We start from the raw sequence: 21207 nt of genomic DNA, 5'->3' as shown, positions 1-21207 counted from the left end.
TTTACTCCCTTGATTGTAATCGAAATGAAGTGGGGTAAAATATAGTGAACATCACATTGTTTCGCTAGGTGAAAGGTGATTTGAATCCCATTTGAAATTGGGTCAACGTCTAGTTTATACACCTGACAAAAGTGACTGAAATACAACTTGAAATGATAGTACTTAACATCCTTTGAGGAATATACAGTATGTACAGTGTGCCCCATGTTGTTGGGGACATTTTTTAAAAAACAACAAAACAACCCATTTCTGGTTTCTACTGGTTTCAATTATACCTTTAAAAAAACATGGTTAAAGAGTACCTTGTTTCATTTAAACACTTCCAAATAAACAAGTCTGTTTAAAGTCTATTTTAATCCCTCATAATGTCAATGCATTTTTTGTCAATTGTTGTCATGTATCAAGTAGTGATCTTTAGGAGGTATTTCAACAAGATTAGTAGTGTAGTAATAGTAGTAGTAGTAGTAGTTGGACGTTAATCTCATAACTAAGGCAACGTTTATTTGTGTGTGTACCTATACAGTCTATGGTTTGTACCAGCAAACCTCCACCCTAAACCCCCCGGAGTCCCTAAACCTAATATCCAAACACATGAAGACTCAGTTGTGGGCCAGCATCACGTAACCCGGCGTGCCCACAAGCCCCAGTTGTTTAAAAGCTGGGCCATCTCAGTGGAGCGTGGAGGTGGAAACAAATGCTGAGTGCAGCTGCAGAATGATGTGTGTGTGTGTGGGTGTGTGTGTGTGTGTGTGTGTGTGTGTGTGTGTGTTGTTGTGTGTGTGTGTGTGTGTGTGTGTGTGTGTGTGTGTGTGTGTGTGTGTGTGTGTGTTGCTGTGTGTGTGTGTGTGTGTGTGTGTGTGGGTGTGTGTGTGTGTGTGTGTGTGTGTGTGTGTGTGTGCGTGTTGTGCGTGTGCATTGCGTATGTGTGCCCTGTGGTGTGTATTTTTAGACCAGAGCAGATGTCTGTTGTGACGTCATCGCCTCTCTCTTTGTCAGCTGAGTGGATCCCCACTCTTATTCAAACGTCAAAGGAAGTCAGGAAAAGGGTGAATGGGCAAGGGAAAGAAGAGCAAAAGCGGGAGAAAAGGGGGGTGGATATCAGGGGTTATACAAGAACAACAGGGGAGGGTAATAATGACAAAAGGAACTGTGAACAATAAAAAAGAGAAGATTGATCAAAAATAAAAGGTCACAAAATAAAAATGTATGAAAGAGACAGGAGGAAATAAGATTGATCATAGATTGGGCAAAGAGAAGAAGAAAGTAGAAGTACACTTTTCGCTTCTGAATTCTTCACTTCCTCTCCTTTCTTTTCCGACAGTCATTTTCAAACTGTCGTGACAGAGAGCACTGAGTGCCCTTAAATATTCGGAGGAAAAATCACCCTCTCTGACGGACAGGCATACCTTTAGGAAAGGACAGACAGGTAAACAGACAGGAAAGGGACTATAGATATGCAGGGGGATAACAGATCACACACACACACACACACACACACACAACTATTTATTCAAATATACAGTGATAATGTCAACGCTACAGGACCTTTGATGCGATCTTGTGTGACCTCAGCTGTTAGAGGGCAATGTGTATGTGTGTGTGTGTGTGTGTGTGTGTGTGTGTGTGTGCGTGCGTGCGTGCGTGATGGGAATAATGGAGACTTCCAAAGCCACCAAGGTTGATCTGATCTTAACTCATGACTCTGTGACCGTACCAGCCAAATGTAAACAATCTATTGAAGAACATATCATATATTAATGATCTGTTATGTTTAATTAAGAAGGCTATGTAACTAACAAAGCAACTCATTTCCTTATTTGGGATAAATAAAGTATATATATTTATATATCTAAAGCTACAAATATGCAAAACTCATTCAACCGGCTCATGTTGCTAAAATGACCCAAACCAGCAGTAAAAGAATATGTATTGTAACAGTAACCTGACATCATAATAAAGCGCAGCCCCCGCAGCCCATTAAACCAAACAAGTGAACAAATGGAGAGTTTGAGAGATGAAAAGCAACAGAGCATGAATATAAGAAAAAAAGGCACCAGCTGTAGTTATGTGAGCGCAACACATCCACCGAACACACATCCAAATGATTGAGTCGCAGCCATTGGAGGCAGGTGTATCCTAACAAACTGTTTCAGGTGAGTGAGCATGTGCCCATCGCCGGCAAAGACCTGGAGCTGATCTCAAAGTCTTTGTCCCGTATACATTCTGTATGAACAGTCCAGATGTATCTAGTTATTTATGATTAAGTGGATTTCTCACGCAAATCAAATTAAACATTAGTTGACGTAGTCGAAGCAGATTGAAAGAAAGTTACAACACAAAGGATATTTAATATCAAAATAACTACAAGAATACTTTACAGTCTAATGATTTTTCACTCTGATGTAGTGATACGAGTTACGAGTGAAAGCTTCTTTTCAGAACAGAGGTGCAGATCCCAAGAGTAGTCTATAATCACTGCATGTATAGCATACAACAGCATGTTCCTTTGTTTTTTTATTAATAAAAAACCCTCTGTTTTCAAGGAGAAGCGTTATTGCAGTGTAGTCTGGAGAGTTGCTGCCCTCATCCCAATTTGATGGGATTATTTCCCTTGGCATTTCTACGAAGTTGCATACTCTATATAGTCAAAAAGATATTCACCAGAGGCTGTGATGCTGTTGACTCGTGTAAAATACAATTTGTATTATATGAGTCAAGAAAACAGATATGACATTTCTGTAGGCAGCAGCTTTTTATAATTGTAGTAGTGTATAGGTATAATACATATATGCATACTCAATAGATGAAATAATAAGCACAATGAGAAAAAACTGCAGGGCAGAAAATGTGAGAATGTCTGTAAGCTTGAGAAAGCCTGTCAAAAATGCAGTTAAAGTTGAGAGAGGACTTCTTAGTGAGGTAGCTGTATATGCTTACACACGTTGAGCTCAACATATCTGTGATAATAGGTGGCAGGTTTTACAAGTGATCAATTGATGCAACAGATTGCCACAGATTCATCTCATTTAAATAGCCCTGAAAAAGTATTTATAAGCCTTTTCACTTTGTGTTATTTCATAAGTATATATATTTTTACCAAAGTTTAATACAGAGGTGAGACCATTTGTGTTTTGTCTGAGATTCTCCTGCAGTTATGAGATGTTCTGGGCTCAGTGTTGATGTATCTCTGAGCTACTGTACAAGTTTAAACCACCAATTTGTTTTAATTGTATTTTCACGGCAATTATTGCATACTCAATCATGGATACATAATTTAGTTGGGGCTCTGAATTGCAAGTTTCTCCTAACTTATTTAATCTTTCGTGCCCACCAGTTATTGTTTTAATTTAAAATATGCAGGGCAACATCACTATGCCTTAGTTAGTTATGCAACCAGTCACGCACTAAACAAGGACTGACCGAGGCGATGCTTGTGTTTTCATGTGTCCCAGTAAAATGTTAAGTGTCAGGATTTAAAAGTACGTTGTTGTTCTGCAGGAAGTTGTATGTGCCTCTTTGTCGAATACCTTTACACTTATTTTCCTTGGCAAATTCCTAATTCCTACTCGCAGTATTACACCACAGCGGGTTGGCCTGATAGATGTTGGGCCCCTCCACACTTCTCCTACACACATCATCTCATCCATACCACCTCTCATCTGCAACGCAGCAGCAGGTTGGCTCTCTTCCAGAACAATCAGGACCGTACACATAACCACTCGTGACAGACTCAAGCTGTCCACAGCCCGCAGGCTCACAGCTTACAGTAATGTACCTGCTGCAATGCCTGCTGCCAGTTAAGATATCAGCTGCAGCACATGGATGGGAAGCAATAGGGGTCAAATGCATTTTGAGATGTGATGATTCACTGAATGTCTGTTTTGCTTGTCTGACAAAGTGACATTAATGTTGCATGGAAATATAAAAAAGCACTCATTTTCAAAATCAGCTGTGAATCAAGGCCTCTGATATTGAAAATAAATGTTGCAAAGATTAATATTACAGAAAAAACTATATGTTTTTTCCAAACTACTTGCGTTCAAATTGTTCTGTTAGGCAGATAAATGTTAAAAAGTAATCATATTGTTCCTATTACTTGTTGAAGAACATGACTAAAGTCCCAACAATGATGATGAAAAAGACGAACCTGCCTGTTTCTATCCAAGTATAAATATAAATTCTTTATTTTGTAGCCGTGTTAAATACAAATACTGACCTTTCTGAGTATCCCCGATGTTCTTATCTTACAGAATGGGGCAATTGCAACATTCTCAAAAGCATTATTTCATGGAAAGACTAAAGGGACTGCAATTGCAGAAGAGCACCCACAGGAGGGAAGTGATATTCAGGGGAGCAGGACTCCCTGGGGGTGAAAGATACAAGCACATTGTGGACTGTAGAGTCGTGGGCCAGGTAGGAAAGGTCATTGTGTGACTGAAGTTGCTCAAGGGACTTTACTGAGCAGCACCAAAGCAGAAGGTCATGTTAGTAACTGGGAGCCAGTGGAGCTGAACAACGTGCTTCCTCCGTCACATGGAGGTGTGGGACCTCTGTGCAATAAGACAGACATACAAGCAGTGTTGAGGAAAATAAAAGAAATACTCTGACCTTGTTTGCTTATTACGAATGTTAGCAAAAAAAATGTGAGCAAAAAGAAATATTAGAAATGACGTTTATTAGTGAGGACTAGACTGTGTATCTTGTGTATGGATCATCTAGATTCTATTGGCTCTTAGGCTGCCTCTTTTCACCCTCCGTCTGAGACCAGAGCCCAGTCTGCTCTGATTGGTAAGCTGGCCAGCACTGTTGTGATTGGTCAACAGCATAGAGATGTCCCGCCCCTTAGCCTATCACCTACAACGTGTTGGTTGGAACGCTAGAAACACAACTGTTACATAGTGATGTCATTATGTCAGGGAAGTAAACAAAGGGGTCCAGTGTGTGAGAGAGAAACTCCTTCTGGAGGGAACTTTGGGATTGTAGCCTTTGCAGACCATTTACATGCACATAAACAGCATAACAGGGGTTCTTTAAAAAAGGAACTTAGTACGTTAATATCATGTTTGAAATCAAATTGGACACAGTTCATAAATCCTAAATTCCACCTACACTCTGCATCATGAAAATAGGATCTACTATTCTTGGAATGAGATTGACTTCATAGCAGTCGCATTAGCAGTAACACAGTCTTTGGGTACATTAGGTACTTGATTTGTGTTTTTCAGGTAGGCTGGTACAGTCGAAAATGCTGCCATGAAATGTGGATTTGATCAAAATCTGACAGTTTGCTTTCATGTTTTGACATAGTTTAAATATATGCATCTATAAAGAAAATGAACCCTAAAACTATGAGCCATTATTTCCACACAAAACATCAAACATGGGTGTTTCGGTGCTTATCGCCTCCTCTTGAAAAGCCCAATGCTAGCTTGGGAAAAAGACTTTCTGTGGAAGTAAAGAAAATATATTTCCAACCTGGCACATTTCATCCCAAACCACACTCAGTGGACCACAAGATCAACTCACACATGTTAGATTAGGCTGTCGGACTGCAACGCCTAAGGATCTACAACATAACCCAAAACTTGGCCGGAGCATGGAGACACAAAGCAGGTGTTCTCTGCTCCCAACAGCTGCTGAGGAAAACTTTGGAGAAGCTGGACATCACTGTGTATTAGTGTTAAAGACTCATCGCAGACTAGTATGTGCACTGGTGGAGGAACAACAAACACTGCAAAGCATTCTACAATGATATAATAATGATGTCTCGGAAACAACAGCACAAAGACATTCCACACTTGTGTTTGTTGTAGCACCACAAACTAGAGAAAGGTCTGTTTCTTGCTGCTAGGAAAGTAAAGACAGTGAGTAATGTGTGCCTTTGCTGCTGACTCACATACAACGTAATATGGATTTCACATCAAAAGATGAAGATGAAGATGAAGAAAGCTTTTACCTGCGGGACATCCAGATTAAAACATGCTAAAACAGTGGTACCAGCAGAAAAACAGTTCTCCACCTCACCTTTTCTACCACATGCATTCTGGTCAATATGCACCTCAGTAAATTCACCCACCAGTCTTTTTAAAGCCACTGGTATTTAGCACCATGTTCATGTTTTTTAGGACAAAACAGCTGTCACTTCTACAGAATGTACTGATTGCTTCTTGTAATTTCCTAGAGTACCCAATTTAACTTCCAGAGAAACTTTTTTTTTCCACGCCAGAGGATATTAATGAAGTCTGCCAGGCGCATTAGCTCATTAATAATATTACAGATGAAACTATGATGAATTGGTGGACTGCACAATGGGTTGTTCTGGCCCTAATGTGACCAGTCTCTTATCCGACCTTTACAGATACACAGGAGACAGAGACCCTCGTGGGGCAGGACTAAGAGAGCACATGTACAGACGCTTGCTTGGACCTTTTTACACTGTGTCAGACACAGTTTCCAATAATAGATACTTTTTTAATTTCTGAAGACACTTAAGGGAATACAGGTCTTGAAAGACTGAATGAGTGAAAAGGCAGATTCCTGTGGACTTGTTAAACTGACTGACTTGTTTCTTTGTGCTGTATTTTTGCATATAAAACAAGAATAGGAGAGTAGCAGTATATTCTACACATTTATATTTTAAGTGTTGCCTGATGCATATTGAGCCTATACTAATAATTCAGCTGTTTTTCTTATTAAATTGTGAATGTTTAATTCAGAGAATAACTGCCAATTGTAATATATAACCTTTTTCCTGCAGACCGATTAGTTTGAAATGTCAACATTATCATAATATATAATGGAGCTGTAAATATATGGTAAAGTCAGTAAAGATAAGGAAAATACTATAAAATATGTAATATCTTCAGCATTACTCAACTATGATCACCACTATACACTTACTAAACTAAGTGTACAATCTGTGGAGTGCCCCTTTCATTTCACCTACTGATTGACAGATAGATCGCTAACACTTCAGGTCAAATGTTTTAAAATCCATTGCTCCTTTTTTACAGACAGTAGCTGATTAACGACATTGTACCAGTTTTGAAACCACCTATTAGACAGAATATAAGGCCACACGTAGTAAAAATGCTCTCAACAGGGAAAAGACCAGGTGCTTGTCAACTCCTCTGAAGAAAAGAGGCAAAGCCATCAAACCAGTACCCCCTCCCAGTGGCATTGAGTAAATAAACAACAGGGTTAACAGGGACATGGGGAGAGAGATCTAAAAAGGGACAATCTACCCTAAAATGCAATTAAATGTATAGAGTTATAATGTAAAATCACACAATGTGAACACATTTTTCCAGTCAAGTCACACATCTCGGATATTGTAAGGAGACATGGAATTGGTTGACTAAAAGCAAACAGCGTGTAAGTTAACTGTACATTTCTCAAGTACTGTAATTGAATATATATATTTGTGCTTCGCGACATTCCCTATAGGGAAGTATTGTACTTTGTTTTTTAAATACATTTATCTAACATCTTCAGTTATAGTAACTTTTCAGATTAAGATTATCGATTAAAAAAACGATATAATAAGCTTGTAAAATACAAAGAATAAACCAGTGGTTCCCAATATTTTGGGTTGTGAGCCCAAGTCTAATGCCCTTGAGATAATACTTTACCTCAAGTGGAAATAAAACCATATTTGTTTCTCATGTATTTTTACACCATACTTAACTGATCATCAGTCTTATAGAGTGAAAGCCGTTTGTGTTGACGGTCTGTGAAAAAAGTGAGTATTATATATTCATCTGTTTTATGATGATTTCACCTTAAACACAGCGTGATAGGACATTGCTACTGAGACCCACTGAGATGGGCTCTGTATGGGACCACGAGCAGAAAGAGCACAAATGGAGCAATGATTAAGGGCTATATATCTAGGTCAAGAGAATAAATGCAGATATAGTTACGACGAGACAAATTAGAGTCATGCTACGTCAGCATAATCATTAGCAAAGAACACCGATTTCTAATGTTCTCCTTTACCTCTTACTTTGTTCACACACACACGTAGATAAGTGTGTGTGCATGCACGAATATGGAAGTATGAGAATGATGTCAAGTGTCAAGGATGATTATGGTATTCTTCTGAATGGTGAAACAGATCACATCACTATACCATTAAAGGTGGGGTAGGTACATTTGAGAAACCAGCTCGAGATCGCCAGAATTTGAAAGTACACAACCGGAGAAAATATGCCACTTCCTTACAGAGCCCCTCCTCCAACACACACGAACGCGCACATGACCAATGAGGGCACGAGGTAAGTTTGTGCCCCGATGGAAGGCTGACAGGCAGGTAGGCCATCCAGTTACTTTAGCCGGGCCGGCTAAAATAATTGGTCGTGCTTTTCACAGTACCACGGCTTCCACAGATGACATTTTTTCATGGATTTTTTGTCAAAGCACTTCAGATATTCATTGCTATCGGGATGTTAAGAGCATTCCATGGAATATAACAAAACGTGTATCTCGAGCCCGAGCCGGTTTCTCAAAATTACCTACCCCACCTTTAAGTGAAAGGCCCGACCAATTCACAAGAACACACACAGACACGTAATGCATCAGCTGTTCTCACTACGCACTTTGAGAGCACAATTTAAAAACGGAAAGCTTCGAGAGAACTTGGAGAGGAGAGAAGTTGTTGATGAAATGTGTTAATTTGTAAGAAACACGGATAACATTATGAAATATACTGCATGTTCTTCCACAGAGCGATTAACATAGTGACCCGTGTTTGCGGCTGCAGAATGGACGCTCTGTGATCAGCATTGAGCAGTGTGTTTCTGCATCTCAGTGTGCGTCTGTGTTTAGCATTCAGAGTGACGAGGGTCAGAGACACCTCAACGGTAGCAGTGTCTGTGTGAATAAAGGTCATTATTGTAGAAAGGGGAGGCACAGAAAGACGGGAAATTGTGAAAGAGAGGAGATTGGGGTAGGAAGAGGAGTTGAGATCAGAAATAAAGAAGCATGTTTAAAGCTGAAGTCGAATGTGAAAGGAAGAAGAAAGAAACCTAAAGATATGTCCTAAAAGCATTCCATTCTGCAACCCTGGCCATTGAATGTTACATGTTGACCCATTGCTGCTATATGTGCGGAAATAAAAATAAATGCTGGTTTGGAAGATGAGGAGACAAGAAATAAAGGATCTGTACTCACTCAGCATTTGCCATGATGCTGGCTGATGGAGAGAGGAGGGGATGTTTGTCACAAGATTTCCTCTCAGTTCTGCCGGTTTTCTGCTGCAGTTCACCTTTTCACCTGATAGATGCTTCTTTCATGTTGAACCTGGGAAGAAAATGGTCATTATCGCAACTGAAGAAAAAAGTGATGACATAAATCCAATATATAGCCACAGTCGGCGAGGATCCAGAAAGTTAGTCAAGTCCTTGTGTGTGCAACATTTCAATATCAATTCAATCTAAATAAAGACATACAAACTAAGCAATTGTTAGACAGGTAACATTAAATCTGCTGGTGTGATACAGTTCTTTAGGAAATTGTTCTCTAGAGCATATACTTTGTTTCTTTTAACTGGTGATGAAAAATAGGTTTAATGTGGTGGAACTCATTGCTTTCATCACACACTTTACACACCATGAGAAACCAGTTTGAGGGTCTCAAGACAAGGAAAGTGGAAAATGTCAGACTAACAAAAATCCCAACCCTTGCAGCTTTAGAAGTCATAAATACGTTGAAAAGTAGAATTAAATGAATATGTTAGACGTCAAAAACAGACTAGATGTATTCTTCACTACTCACCAAACTACTTTCCCCAAAAACAAAGACACTTGTAAATGTAAACTTTTGACACCATTGCATTTATTTTCTTGGGTCAACCATACAATATTTAACAGAACTGGAGGCATGTCAGACATTTCTAAGTGTGATCCGAAAACTGAACTGATTTACTTGCTGGTATCAGATTGCAACGAAACTACAGTGTTGCACACAACTACAAAACATCCTCGCTGTACATAAATGAATTATTTATTCGCAGTTACCTGTGTGAGATTTACATTGTTGACGGGCTCTCGCGCCTCCCGCTGCCCCCTCGCTGATAGTAATGTCTCCCTCGGTGGCGATCAGAGTAAGTGAAGCAGCAGCAGGCTCGCAGTGTGTGTAGGCTGCAGCTATCCTTAGCACTTTTGCATTGGACGAACACCACCACCGCCGCTGCTGCTGCTGCTGCTGCTGCTGCTGCTGCTGCTGCTTGGATTTCAGTGCAAAACGCAAGAAGCATCGTCACACGGCAAGATCATATTAGCATCTATTCAGACTGATTAAATCACGAAGAGTGCAACCTGCTCCTGGTTGGGAGTGTTGAAAGGATGCTCCAGAGATCCAGGTCCAGGTTCCGCTCCCCAGCCGAGGGTTTCCCCGGCGAGCACAGCGGGGAACCCTGGGTAAGGAGCTGTCCAGATGCTGAAGCAAAACCTCTCCACCGACGTCCTTCCACACAGCAGCGGCCGGTCAACGCGGAGAGATCTTCATCCAAACATTGACGTTTTCGTGCCGGAGACAGCAGCCAATGAATCGTGTGACATTTGCATCGCTCCGGTCACGACATAGCAGTCTAAAAATGTTGGCCGCGTGTGTGTGTGTGTGTGTGTTTGTGTGAGAGAAAGGATAGATTTTCCCAGTTCCCGATTGAGGCCAATTTGAGAGCGGATTATCGCCACAGATGAATTTATTAGCTTTACGCCTGGTAGGTCGTCCCTCACCGTGTCACGAACGTTTTTTTTTATGGTTTCCCAAAATAAAGATACTATGGGAATATAAATTGCCTTTACAGCAATTGGCTTAACCGTTTGTCATTCATCGGGATTAGCCAGTCGATGGTTAAAGCGCACATCAATCAATCTCAAGCGTCTCTTCCTTTATTTAAACACGCCTGGTCGTGGGCTGCTGCAGATTTTATAGGCTGAGGCTCACATTTCAGGGTGTACGCAAATAAGGAAAAGTGGTGATCTAAATTAAAACAGTAGTAGGCCTGTAGTTCCAACCGAGTAAGGAAGCGTAACGCCCATTGTGCAGGGACTGGCTCTGGAGATGCCGCTGTAGGGGATTTAACAGTGGAGTTAATGAAATAAATGGAAATGGCACACATCTACGTATTGGAAGTGATTTATTAAGGGAATAAGCAGAACAGATATGATTTGGCTCATGTAGAAAAGTGCATCAACACCAAAACAACTTTGTAAAACACTAACTTTAAATACACCTTAATATCATCAGAACCTATAAGGGTAGATGCGTGTATTAATATAAAAAAGAGGACTTCTAATCATTTTTTTGTTAAAGTAAACAGTTGGAATTGTAGCTGCAGCCTTTATCAAAATGCTGATTCTTAACATATAACAGCTACTACCTGACCAACAGACATACGCTGTGTGTGTATATATACACACACACACACACTGGAAATTGCACCTTCATGTAATCAGAATATTTTTCCTAGGGATGAAAAATGCACCACATAACACATTAATGATTCTGACAGACCAATTTTGTACAAAGGCATCTGTAAAAGGTTGATTTTTCTTTCTGAACATGCAGCTAGTTAGTCTCTGACTACACTATCAGGATTTAAAAAATACCTTTTACTACTTTAGCAAAGGAAACCAAATACATCATCGTCAAAACAAAGACAAGGCTTTTTTTTCTGAGGTGAAATTGAGAGTTTCTGCTATAGTGTAACTTACACAGCCAACAGGGCAACCGTTCTCTCCGCTCCTTCTGATTAAGGAGGCTTGTTTTTCTTTAAAAATGCAGGCATGGAAGTACCTATTAAGCCCAAACATTTACAGCTGAAAGTAGGTAGTAGAAGATATGAACTGACGTGGACAAAAAAAGAGGCACTGTAAGACTGACAAATGTCCCTGGACTCAATAGAACCATGGCAGATATCGTCCATGAGGCTAACACGTTTCTGTTCATCTCATTGGTGAGATAAAACTGTGAAAAAGGAAAAATTATGTAAAATCTACATAACAATAAAGATAATTCAAATCAACATCATCTTGATTGTGTGGAAGAGGGACCGCATTATTTACATGAATAAAAAGTGATCAAAAAACTATTACAGCTATTTGTACTCACCTGCAAAGCAAACGGACCATGAGGTCGACGACAGAAGGCAAGATATGCCTTGAATGCGCGTCAAATTTGGGGAAATTATATACACATATTTTACTAGAGTGATCCATCACATTTTAATACTAAAAGAGAAACATCAGTTGTATTTTATCTTTGAACTTTGTGAAACTCTAGTTCAGATATGAGGCTGTGTTTCCACACACAGTCTCAGAGGACTTCCCAAATGATGCCATTACCATGGTGGCTAAAGGGATCATTTCCCGCTTTACAAGCAGAACTGGTGACAGCAATATTCTGAGTGGTAATGCGAGTAAAACTCTGAACAAAATGTTTCTTGTACCGACAGCTGTAGCAAACGGGAATATTAAAGGTTGTGTTTTCCTTCCGTTGGTCCTCTGTGATGTGGGTCGGTCAGCCTACATGGACGAGGGTCATGACTGTACTGTACTCGTGCTGCAGACTCTCCGTGTCAGTGTCGCACAGCGTGTAGTCTTCTTTTACAATTCGGTCGCAGCCGATCTCACCGTTTCCGAACAGGCCGAAGAGCGGGGTGTTGGGGAACACCTTGTGAAAGGCGTCGGCCTCTACGTTGGCCTGGTCTTTGTAGAAGTTTTGACCTCTCCCCAAGCAGGAGAACATAAACCCAATGGTGTTCTTCGCGGGAATCTTGGCTGCTTTTAGCCGCCCGATGGTGGCCTCGGCTGCCTTTGGGCTGGTGATCTCTTGGTCCAAGAGCACAGACGCCCCTTGCACTTTAGGGCCACTCAGGGCGAGGCCCGCCACACCGTATTGACCCTGCAAACAGCTACAGATTGAGAGGAGAGTGAGAATATAGCAAATAGAATACAGAACAAAAGTGAGGCTGCTAATTTAACTCAGCAAGTTGTAAAATCATAACTTCAAGTCTTTAAATCCAATCAAATCCTTTTGGCAGTTCTTTAAATGGCTAGGAATGGTTGTACTGATGAAATGTTATTGAAAGTGCTGATGATGAGCTTTCTAGTGGAAATTTAGGCATTTCCTTCTGGTTTTGGGTGGTTGTTATTTTGTCTTACCTTTTTATTTTGTGTCTCTTATTTTGAAAGTGTAAGGTTTCAATTTACACAACATATCTTTTGTCTCTGTAACCTGCATCACTAGATTCCTCTGCCCTTTTAACTATATCTGGTACAATGTATTTATTGTATATTTGCACTGTTTAATACAATAATTAATTAAGCCTCAAAGAAACGTAGGACATAAAATGAGAGGGAATTCTCAATAACTATTCAGTCAAACTTGGTTTCCCTTTCAATTGTTGTTATTATAATAAAAGCTTCATTCTTTCCAAAATGGCTAAGAAACAGCTGGGATTTAAGTGACAGCCTGTCACTCACCAGTGCCTGGGAGGAGAGAAGTAACTGTCCACCAGCCCTCCAGCAATGAGGGCATTGCTCTTGGCCAGCGGCTCCAGTATTTGGACCAGAAAGCGTGCTGCTCCGTTTTGACACGGCTCGTAGACAAACAACAGAACCACACGCAGCTCCGGGTTGTCAACAAGTCCTGGAAGGAAAGTACACACAGGAGAGAAATTGAAAAAAAACAAGAACTTGGTACCTTCACAGGATCACTGAATAATTGTTGTGAGCCTCTCTCACCTGCTTCCTTCAGGGCGGTTGGGGACATGGACTTCTCGCAAAAATGAAAGGGCTTGATGTTGACCCCCTCTATGCTGGGGAACATGATGGCAAAGCCCGCCTCCCCCTCCTGGTACTCCTTAGGAACGCTGGAGAACGAGCCGCTGGGCGTCACTGCACAGAGGAGCAGGCATGAGTTAGAAATTAAGGTTTGGTTAGTATCTTACAAGTCGTGTGAGATGAAGGCCTGTGAGTTGTTATAATAGCCTAAAAGTAAACAATTTTTTCTGACACTGAATTAATCTTGATGGCCGATGGAATGTTGAAAACAGTGTTGACTTGAAGAGTACATTTTGGCACAAGACTTATATTCCAAAATGACATATCCATAATAAAGGATACATCTATTACACCCTGCCCTCCAATTACATCAACAAAAGAAAAATGATAATACAGTAAGCATCTAGTGGCCATTTAGATGAACTGCAGCTCACGGCACTAATCAATTGGCTTCACCAATCAACTTTGGTCATTTCAAAACTCAAGACAGCAATGCAAACGGCAGGAAACATTTCATAAAATTGAACAGGAGACCCTGACTGTAGCTGAATGAAAGATACATAATTAATATTTACTCAGCCTCGGACAGACCAAAATATACATAAGGAACACCCACACAGCGGGTATGGTTGCACAACCAATCGATAGCATTAAAGACACGTTTAAACAGGCGCACTTAACAGAGTTTAGCAGAGAGATGAGCTACGGTACAAATGAGAAAACAGGATGCTAACCACCAGTACACCGTTTACATTTTAGGGTTACAAAATGTTGCTGCGCTAAACCCCTGCTTTGCAACCAAACTTTTACATTACAAAAATATGCAACTGTATTCAAAATGAGCAAACACAGCACATTAGTACCTCCCATCCTCCACGGCGGGACAGTTCATGGATTTCATAACGCAGAAATGCTGGCCTGTGTCTGCCAGGACGCGCGTCACATGTCGTGTCTTTATTACCATTCAGCCCCACTAAAACACGCATTAATAATGAGACCCACCTGCGGCTATATTGCAGACTTATTACAAGTAATCTTTAAATTCAATCCAATCAAAGATGTAATTCAATTGAATCAGACGTGCTGTGCGCGGTGACCTTGTGCCGTCCCTCAGCTGCAATATCACAAAATGAGTGTTATCGCAAACAGCTGAGGCTGCCATTAAAGCTGATAGACGACGGGAGCCTGATAAGCCATCATCATAAAGAAAGAGAACATGGCTGATGGAGAGTCACTTCTCCGCAGGGTTGTGATTATATGGAGGAATGGGGAGCACAGCACCAGGCAGACTAGGCCATCTATCAGAGGCAGAGGAGCGCCAGCCACCAGTGGTGCTTTCCAACCAGGCAGCAGCAGCAGATTAATGCTTAGTCCTCTAAGCTGAAAGGTGAACTATTCATCTTTAATCAACTTAAGCTTTGTTTTCTGTGCATGCTATGAGACAAATATGCTAAGTCCACATATTTGTACCATCAAAGTCTTAAAGCTCATATAATAAACCTTTTTATATCAACATTGAATTAAAGGATTCTCTTATGTAACCCATACTTTGGTCGCATTCACACCTAATAGTCCGCTCTCTGATGCGCACCAGACGACTGTGTGACATCGTTTCATTTTTCAGAAGGTTCGGTTTGCGATCACACGGGCAAAACTCAAACGGACTATAAACTTGAAACACAGGTCATGTGCTCGGAAATGCTGTTCAACCATTGGTCAGACATTAAGGGGCAAAAAAACGCAAATCCCGGCAATTTCTACCGGAGCCTCCGCCATGGAGCATCGGCAGGTTATTCTCATGCTGCTGTTAATCTGGAGATCAACCGACTCTAGCGAACGGCTCATGATTATACAATCAGACGACGTGCGTTAAAAAACATTATAACACATAATGAGACGTTCTGCAGTCAGGAGGGGCGTTTCCCCGTCGACAGGTGGCTCTGACTTTTATGTATAGTTGGTGGAGCATTTTTACTTTACCAGACACTGTTCAACACTTCATTCTGCTTCACTCTTTCGCTAAAGATTTTGAAGACATCCGCATTCTGACCCGTAAATACTACGCTTCCTATGTTTTGGTGCGGACTGCGTTCACACCAGCGATGAACCGCTCCAGAGTTCACTAGCAAGCGGTCCGAGACCACCTTTTTTAGGCGGACCAGAGTCCGGTTGTTTAGTTCACATCAGAGGTCTCGGACTGTGTTCACACCGACCCAAACGAACCAAGCGGTTGAACGCACCAGGGTTCGATTCAACCGGACTGAACAAGGCTGGTGTGAATGCGACCTTTAATTAAGGGGGTTTGGCAGGGATTTAAGGTTGATCTATTCTATATGAATGAGGAAATATGAAAAGTAGGGATGGGTATCGTTTGAAATGTATCGATTCCGGTTCTTATCGATTCGCCGTTTCGATTCCAAAATTGTAAAAGAAAGAGGTCAAATGTTTAGATAGCAAAAATATCTAATCTAATCAAGCTTTTAACTGACATTTAAAAAAAAAAAAAAAAAATACACAATAGCTGTGCTTTATTTCAACTGAGGTAGCAGCAGGAAACCTACTGACATACGTTGTATAAGAGGACCTGGCTTTTACTGTACAAGTACCCTACTATCGTCACACTTTTTTAAAAGCTTGCATACCTAAATGACGGAGCTTCGACAACCGAGAAGGGATGTAGCCCTTTGACAACAAATGCTGTTACAGCTCTGGGAAACTCCTCCGTTTTTTCTCTGGTCAGCGTTCCTTTTAATGCCAAAGAGAACGGTGTGTCGCGGCTAGCTGTACCTGGCACTTCTGGACATGCAAGCGGCGGGTCCGGGGTGCTAGTGCTGACTATTGATGCCATACTCGGGCTCGGAGACCGCAAGCCATTAAAGACTGTACATTATTTTATCTCGATGCCGTGCCGTCTTAAATGTTTGCTTGAATTAGAAGTGCAACCTGACGAACAAGCTATTAGCTTTCCACAGGCATTGCGCTGTGCCTTTCTCTTTTTGTGTGTAGTGGAGCCACACCTTTGAGCGTTTACCGCGATCCATATTTGGTGTTATGAGGTGACTGAGCATGAGCCGTGCATGCTGCTGGGTATCTAAACAAATCAAATCACACGCTGCTGTTCTGTTGATGCGTGATGTCGTCACGTTACCACAGGTCCTTACAGATAGCTACGTAGCCTTAGCCTACGTCCGTGCAGATATGTAGGCTTTCTTTGCAATAGTAAAGGGTTAGTCTACCGCGTTTAGGAACCGTTAAGCAGAACCGAAATTGTGTATTTTGTATGGGTACCCGGCATTTCCTTATCGGTTCTCACCTGGAACCGAGTTTCGGTTCCCAACCCTAATGAAAAGAGGAACACTTACTGACTATGCCCGGTGCCACCATACCCATGATGTCACAGCCTTTGGGGAAGAACCGGTTCACTTCTTCAAATGGGTCCAGACTGTGCCGCCTCATTTTTGCTTCTGAGTAGTGGAGAACAAAATAAACATATTTATTAGAAAGTTCATGATGATTCTTATCCCTTTTACTGTGTTGTATCTATCTATATATGTATATTCAAGTGAAAAGTAATACCACTGATTTAAATCAATGTATTTACACTTCACCCGGATTTGCTCCTGTGGGTATTGTCCACAGTACATGTATGATACTAATGTGTACTTGTAAAAGCGCCTCGATGACTTCGAGGCGTGAAGATGGACGGTGTGGCGCAGTGCGCTGTGCAATGATCATCAGATCAAGCCGCTGCTGCGTCTGTAAAGCCGTTGTGTCCTTGGGCAAGACACTTCACCTGAACTTGCTCCTGTGGGTATTGTCCACAGTACATGACCATTGCATGTATGTGTAATGTGTATTTGTGAAGCGCTTTGAGCATCTGGAAAAGCGCTATAATAAATATAAGGAATTATAAGGTATATTAAACTACAGGTAACCATAGAAACCGGGAAATAAATGTAATCACTACTTATTGTGGCTATAAAGACACCTTTAATACATGTTTCTGGTTCAAGCAATTTGTGCTTTAAGTGCTGAATGACTTCAAAAAGGATGTGCAATATGTATGCATTTTAGAATTCATATCAGTGAGGTGAGGTTCTGGGTTTTTTCAGGGAATTAGGTATTTTCTGTAAAATATCCATCTTTGTGAACCATCTTGATCATAAGGCCCAAAGCTGTTAATAGCTGTTAAGCTGACCTCAGTTACAAATGTATCCATCTGTCAGCTTTTAAACACATGTGCATAACACTTCTTGAATGTGAATGCTTGTGGTTTTCTCTGTGAGTAGAGAGAATTCTTCTACTGCTACAACATATCGTTAAATGAACACAATGTAATGAATTCCAACAGCACTGTCTAATACTAACGTTTATTTTGTCTGTAGCAATACGCTTTTCCATTGAAGGCCTCGCAGTCTACCAGAGCCAGCACAAGTTTGGGCAGGAGAAACACTTTCTGAAAAGAATCAGAAGGAAAGAGCATTTGTCAAAACGCAATACATCACCAACAACTTTCCTTTCTTGTATACAAGGGATACAAACATTAGCTCCAGGACACATTTGTAGGTTTCCCAAGACTACAAAAGATAATGGTAGAGATCATTTCTGGCTTAGGATCATTGCATGTTAAGCAAACCTTCAAAACAATACTACCATATGAATGTGTATCATACTATGGCATGTTATATAAACTATTATCTTTAACTTTGTAATGGCCAATTATAGGTCTTCAGAATCAGTGTATAATATTGAGGGAATTTAGGTTTCGTCACAGTTGCTCCCATTCTAAAGACAGACACAATCATTTTAAGAAAAGAAAGAAGAAAAATGCTTTATAGTACACCATTTAACATAAATACATGTTAAATACTAAAAACCAGGCCCTTAAAGAAAATATACAAAAACATATATCAGTGTTAATTCATATATGATTGTTACGGTTGCTGTTTGTCTGCCTGTGAGTGTTTTCAGCTGTGTGTGTGATTATGTAAATGAGCTGTGTGGTTGCTCCAACATCATTGGCTGCCCATCCTCTGGTCCGCCTCTGAAGATGGTGATTGGATTGACATCGTCCAATCGCAGAGCACAGCCAGCGCACACCTGCTGGGGTGGAGTACAAAGGCTGCAGACTATCTTCACTCTGGAGGCTCTGTTGAGGAACAGACGCCTCTCTCGCTCTGTGTTTAACTTGTGTGGTCTTATTGATTGTGATACATTCTGTTAACAGGGGTTAACTCGTATGTGCTTAGTGTCGTGTTGATATGTGTTTAGAGTAGTGTGTTCAGTTACCTTACTTAGCTGTGTTTTCTTGCAGCCTCCTTTCGTTAGTGTTCAGTGATTTCATGTGTGTAAATAGGCTCACTTTTCAGAGTCCTCCCTTAGTTTGGTTGCCCATTTAAACTTGCGCCCTTTATTGTTATGTAAACCGGTGTTTGTGGCAATTTGTTTGTTTCAGGCTGCGTGCCTGCCATTTTGTTTACCGCTGCTATTTAAAATAAACCACTTATTATACAAATACCAATCTGGTTGTGTTTCTTCCCTTTGGTCCCCCTAACCCAAAAGGGAACGTAACAATGATGATAAACTGAACTCATGATTAATTGTGTCAACATTTATGAATTGGAATATTTGTTGAAAGAAATGTACGAAAAAAGAAATGCAGTATTATTGCTAAAGTAACCAAAGTTGAACTGCTGCAGTGTAAAGAATTGCATTGTCAAGTCAGGATGGCACAGTTGAAAAATATGAATAAAAGAATGAGTTATTGGTGCTGAGAAAATGTGTCCAATGGTCAGTCTATTTTCGCTTTTAATGTCAAACAGCTGTTCATGACGTACCTCCACCTCCTCGGCCAGCATGTTGCAGAGAGCATGGTTCTTCGGGTTGGACGGTCCGCAGGCGGACACCCAGTCCAGCTGCTGCTGGGTCCTCAGCACCCTGCGCGCACAGTTCCTCCACAGCCTGCACACACTGAGGAGAACCATAGACAGAGTGAGGAGAGTCACACACACTGAGGAGTGTTCAGTGAGGAGAGAGACACACACACACACACACACACACACACACACACACACACACACACACACACACACACACACACACACACACACACACACACACACACACACACACACACACACACACACACACACACACACACACACACACACACACAGAGTGAGGAGAGTGCCACACACACTGAGGAGAACCACAGACGAGAACCATAGACAGAGTGAGGAGAGTGCCACACACACTGAGGAGAACCACAGACGAGAACCATAGACAGAGTGAGGAGAGTGCCACACACACTGAGGAGAACCACAAACACACACTGAGGAGAACCACAGAGTTAACGTTAGCTAGTGGTGTAAAGTAACTAAGTACATTTACTCAAGTACTGTACTTAAGTACAATTTTGAGGGATTTGTACTTTGCTTGAGTATTACAATGTTTTGCAACCACAATTCAAAACGTAAAGAGTGTACTTTTACTCCACTATATTTATTGAATACCTTAAGTTACATTACATATTTGGATTAATGATGTAAAATATAATCAACACTTAAATCAGACTTTAGTTACACCTGGAGTAAATTCACAAGCTACCCTACGGTATACAAAGTCATTAAAGCTAGCTGCACCTTTACCAGCACCTTTACCAGCTTTGATGCATCAAAATTAAAACATTATATATATAAAAAAAAACAAAAAAAAAACATGATATATATATATATATAATATATTATTCTGAAATGGGCCAATCTGCATAATGAGTACTTCTACTTTCGGTATTCTTAAGTGTATTTTGATGTTAATACTTTTCCTTGAGTAACATTTTGAATGCAGGACTTTCACTTGTAATAGAGCATTCCTACACTCTATTACTTCTACTTTCACTGAAGTACAAGGTCTGAGTACCTCTTCCACCTCGGACGTTAGCTATGCTTCTGTCGGGAAAACACATCTGGGCAGCTGCAAGCAATTACACAACAAGGTTGACTAAAAAGGACTGTTTAAAACACTGTGGCTGCAACACCAGCTTCCTAACTGTGCAATATGTGTCTGCAGAACACTTTCACTTCCAGTCGACAGCCATTAGCGTTAGCGAAGTTCAGTGTTTAGCATGCAAGTGTGTTTCGATACCTTGCGATCCGGAGGAGAGATTTGGTCGGTACAAAGGTCAGGATTCGCTCGACGACTTCGGCAACATTGCTGAGGACGTATGCCGCCTTGCTGTCTTGTAAAACAACGGTAAAATCTTCATTTTCACCCATATTTTTCTCTCAAGTCTTGGGGGTTTCCAGCAGGGTTGAACAGCTATGACCTTTCACCTCCGCTCTGCCTCCTCCTCCTCTGCTGCCGACCGGACACAGCGCCCCCTGCGGGGAGGAGGAGGAGCTGTGGCTGGCTACATGCTAGC

General features: G+C 41.1%; 2 protein-coding genes across 2 annotated transcripts in view; both read right to left on the bottom strand.

Moving 5' to 3' along the window:
* The window catches only part of LOC117440034 (transmembrane protein 266-like), a 46552-nt gene extending 35827 nt beyond the window's left edge, over positions 1 to 10725 (bottom strand). Inside the window, exons 1-2 of the mRNA XM_034076255.1 lie at positions 10017 to 10725; positions 9172 to 9300 (exon numbers count right to left, since the gene is read on the bottom strand). Coding sequence (XP_033932146.1) covers positions 9172 to 9185 — 14 coding nt within the window. The 5' untranslated portion in view covers positions 9186 to 9300; positions 10017 to 10725. The remainder of the gene's footprint in view (positions 1 to 9171; positions 9301 to 10016) is intronic.
* Positions 10726 to 11131: 406 nt separating this feature from the next.
* fbxo22 (F-box protein 22) lies at positions 11132 to 21207 on the bottom strand. Its single transcript, XM_034076267.2, has 7 exons — positions 20931 to 21207; positions 19625 to 19757; positions 18156 to 18243; positions 17150 to 17251; positions 13749 to 13901; positions 13488 to 13653; positions 11132 to 12916 (listed from the first exon to the last, which is right to left on the bottom strand). Exons 1-7 carry the CDS (start codon positions 21059 to 21061, stop codon positions 12523 to 12525), a joined length of 1167 nt encoding a protein of 388 aa, XP_033932158.1. The 5' UTR covers positions 21062 to 21207; the 3' UTR covers positions 11132 to 12522.

This window comes from Pseudochaenichthys georgianus, chromosome 3 (genome assembly GCF_902827115.2).
Source record: "Pseudochaenichthys georgianus chromosome 3, fPseGeo1.2, whole genome shotgun sequence".
NCBI lineage: Eukaryota > Metazoa > Chordata > Actinopteri > Perciformes > Channichthyidae > Pseudochaenichthys > Pseudochaenichthys georgianus.
The sequence above is the reverse complement of the archived record's forward strand: the minus strand, read 5'-3'. Positions and strand labels throughout refer to the sequence as shown.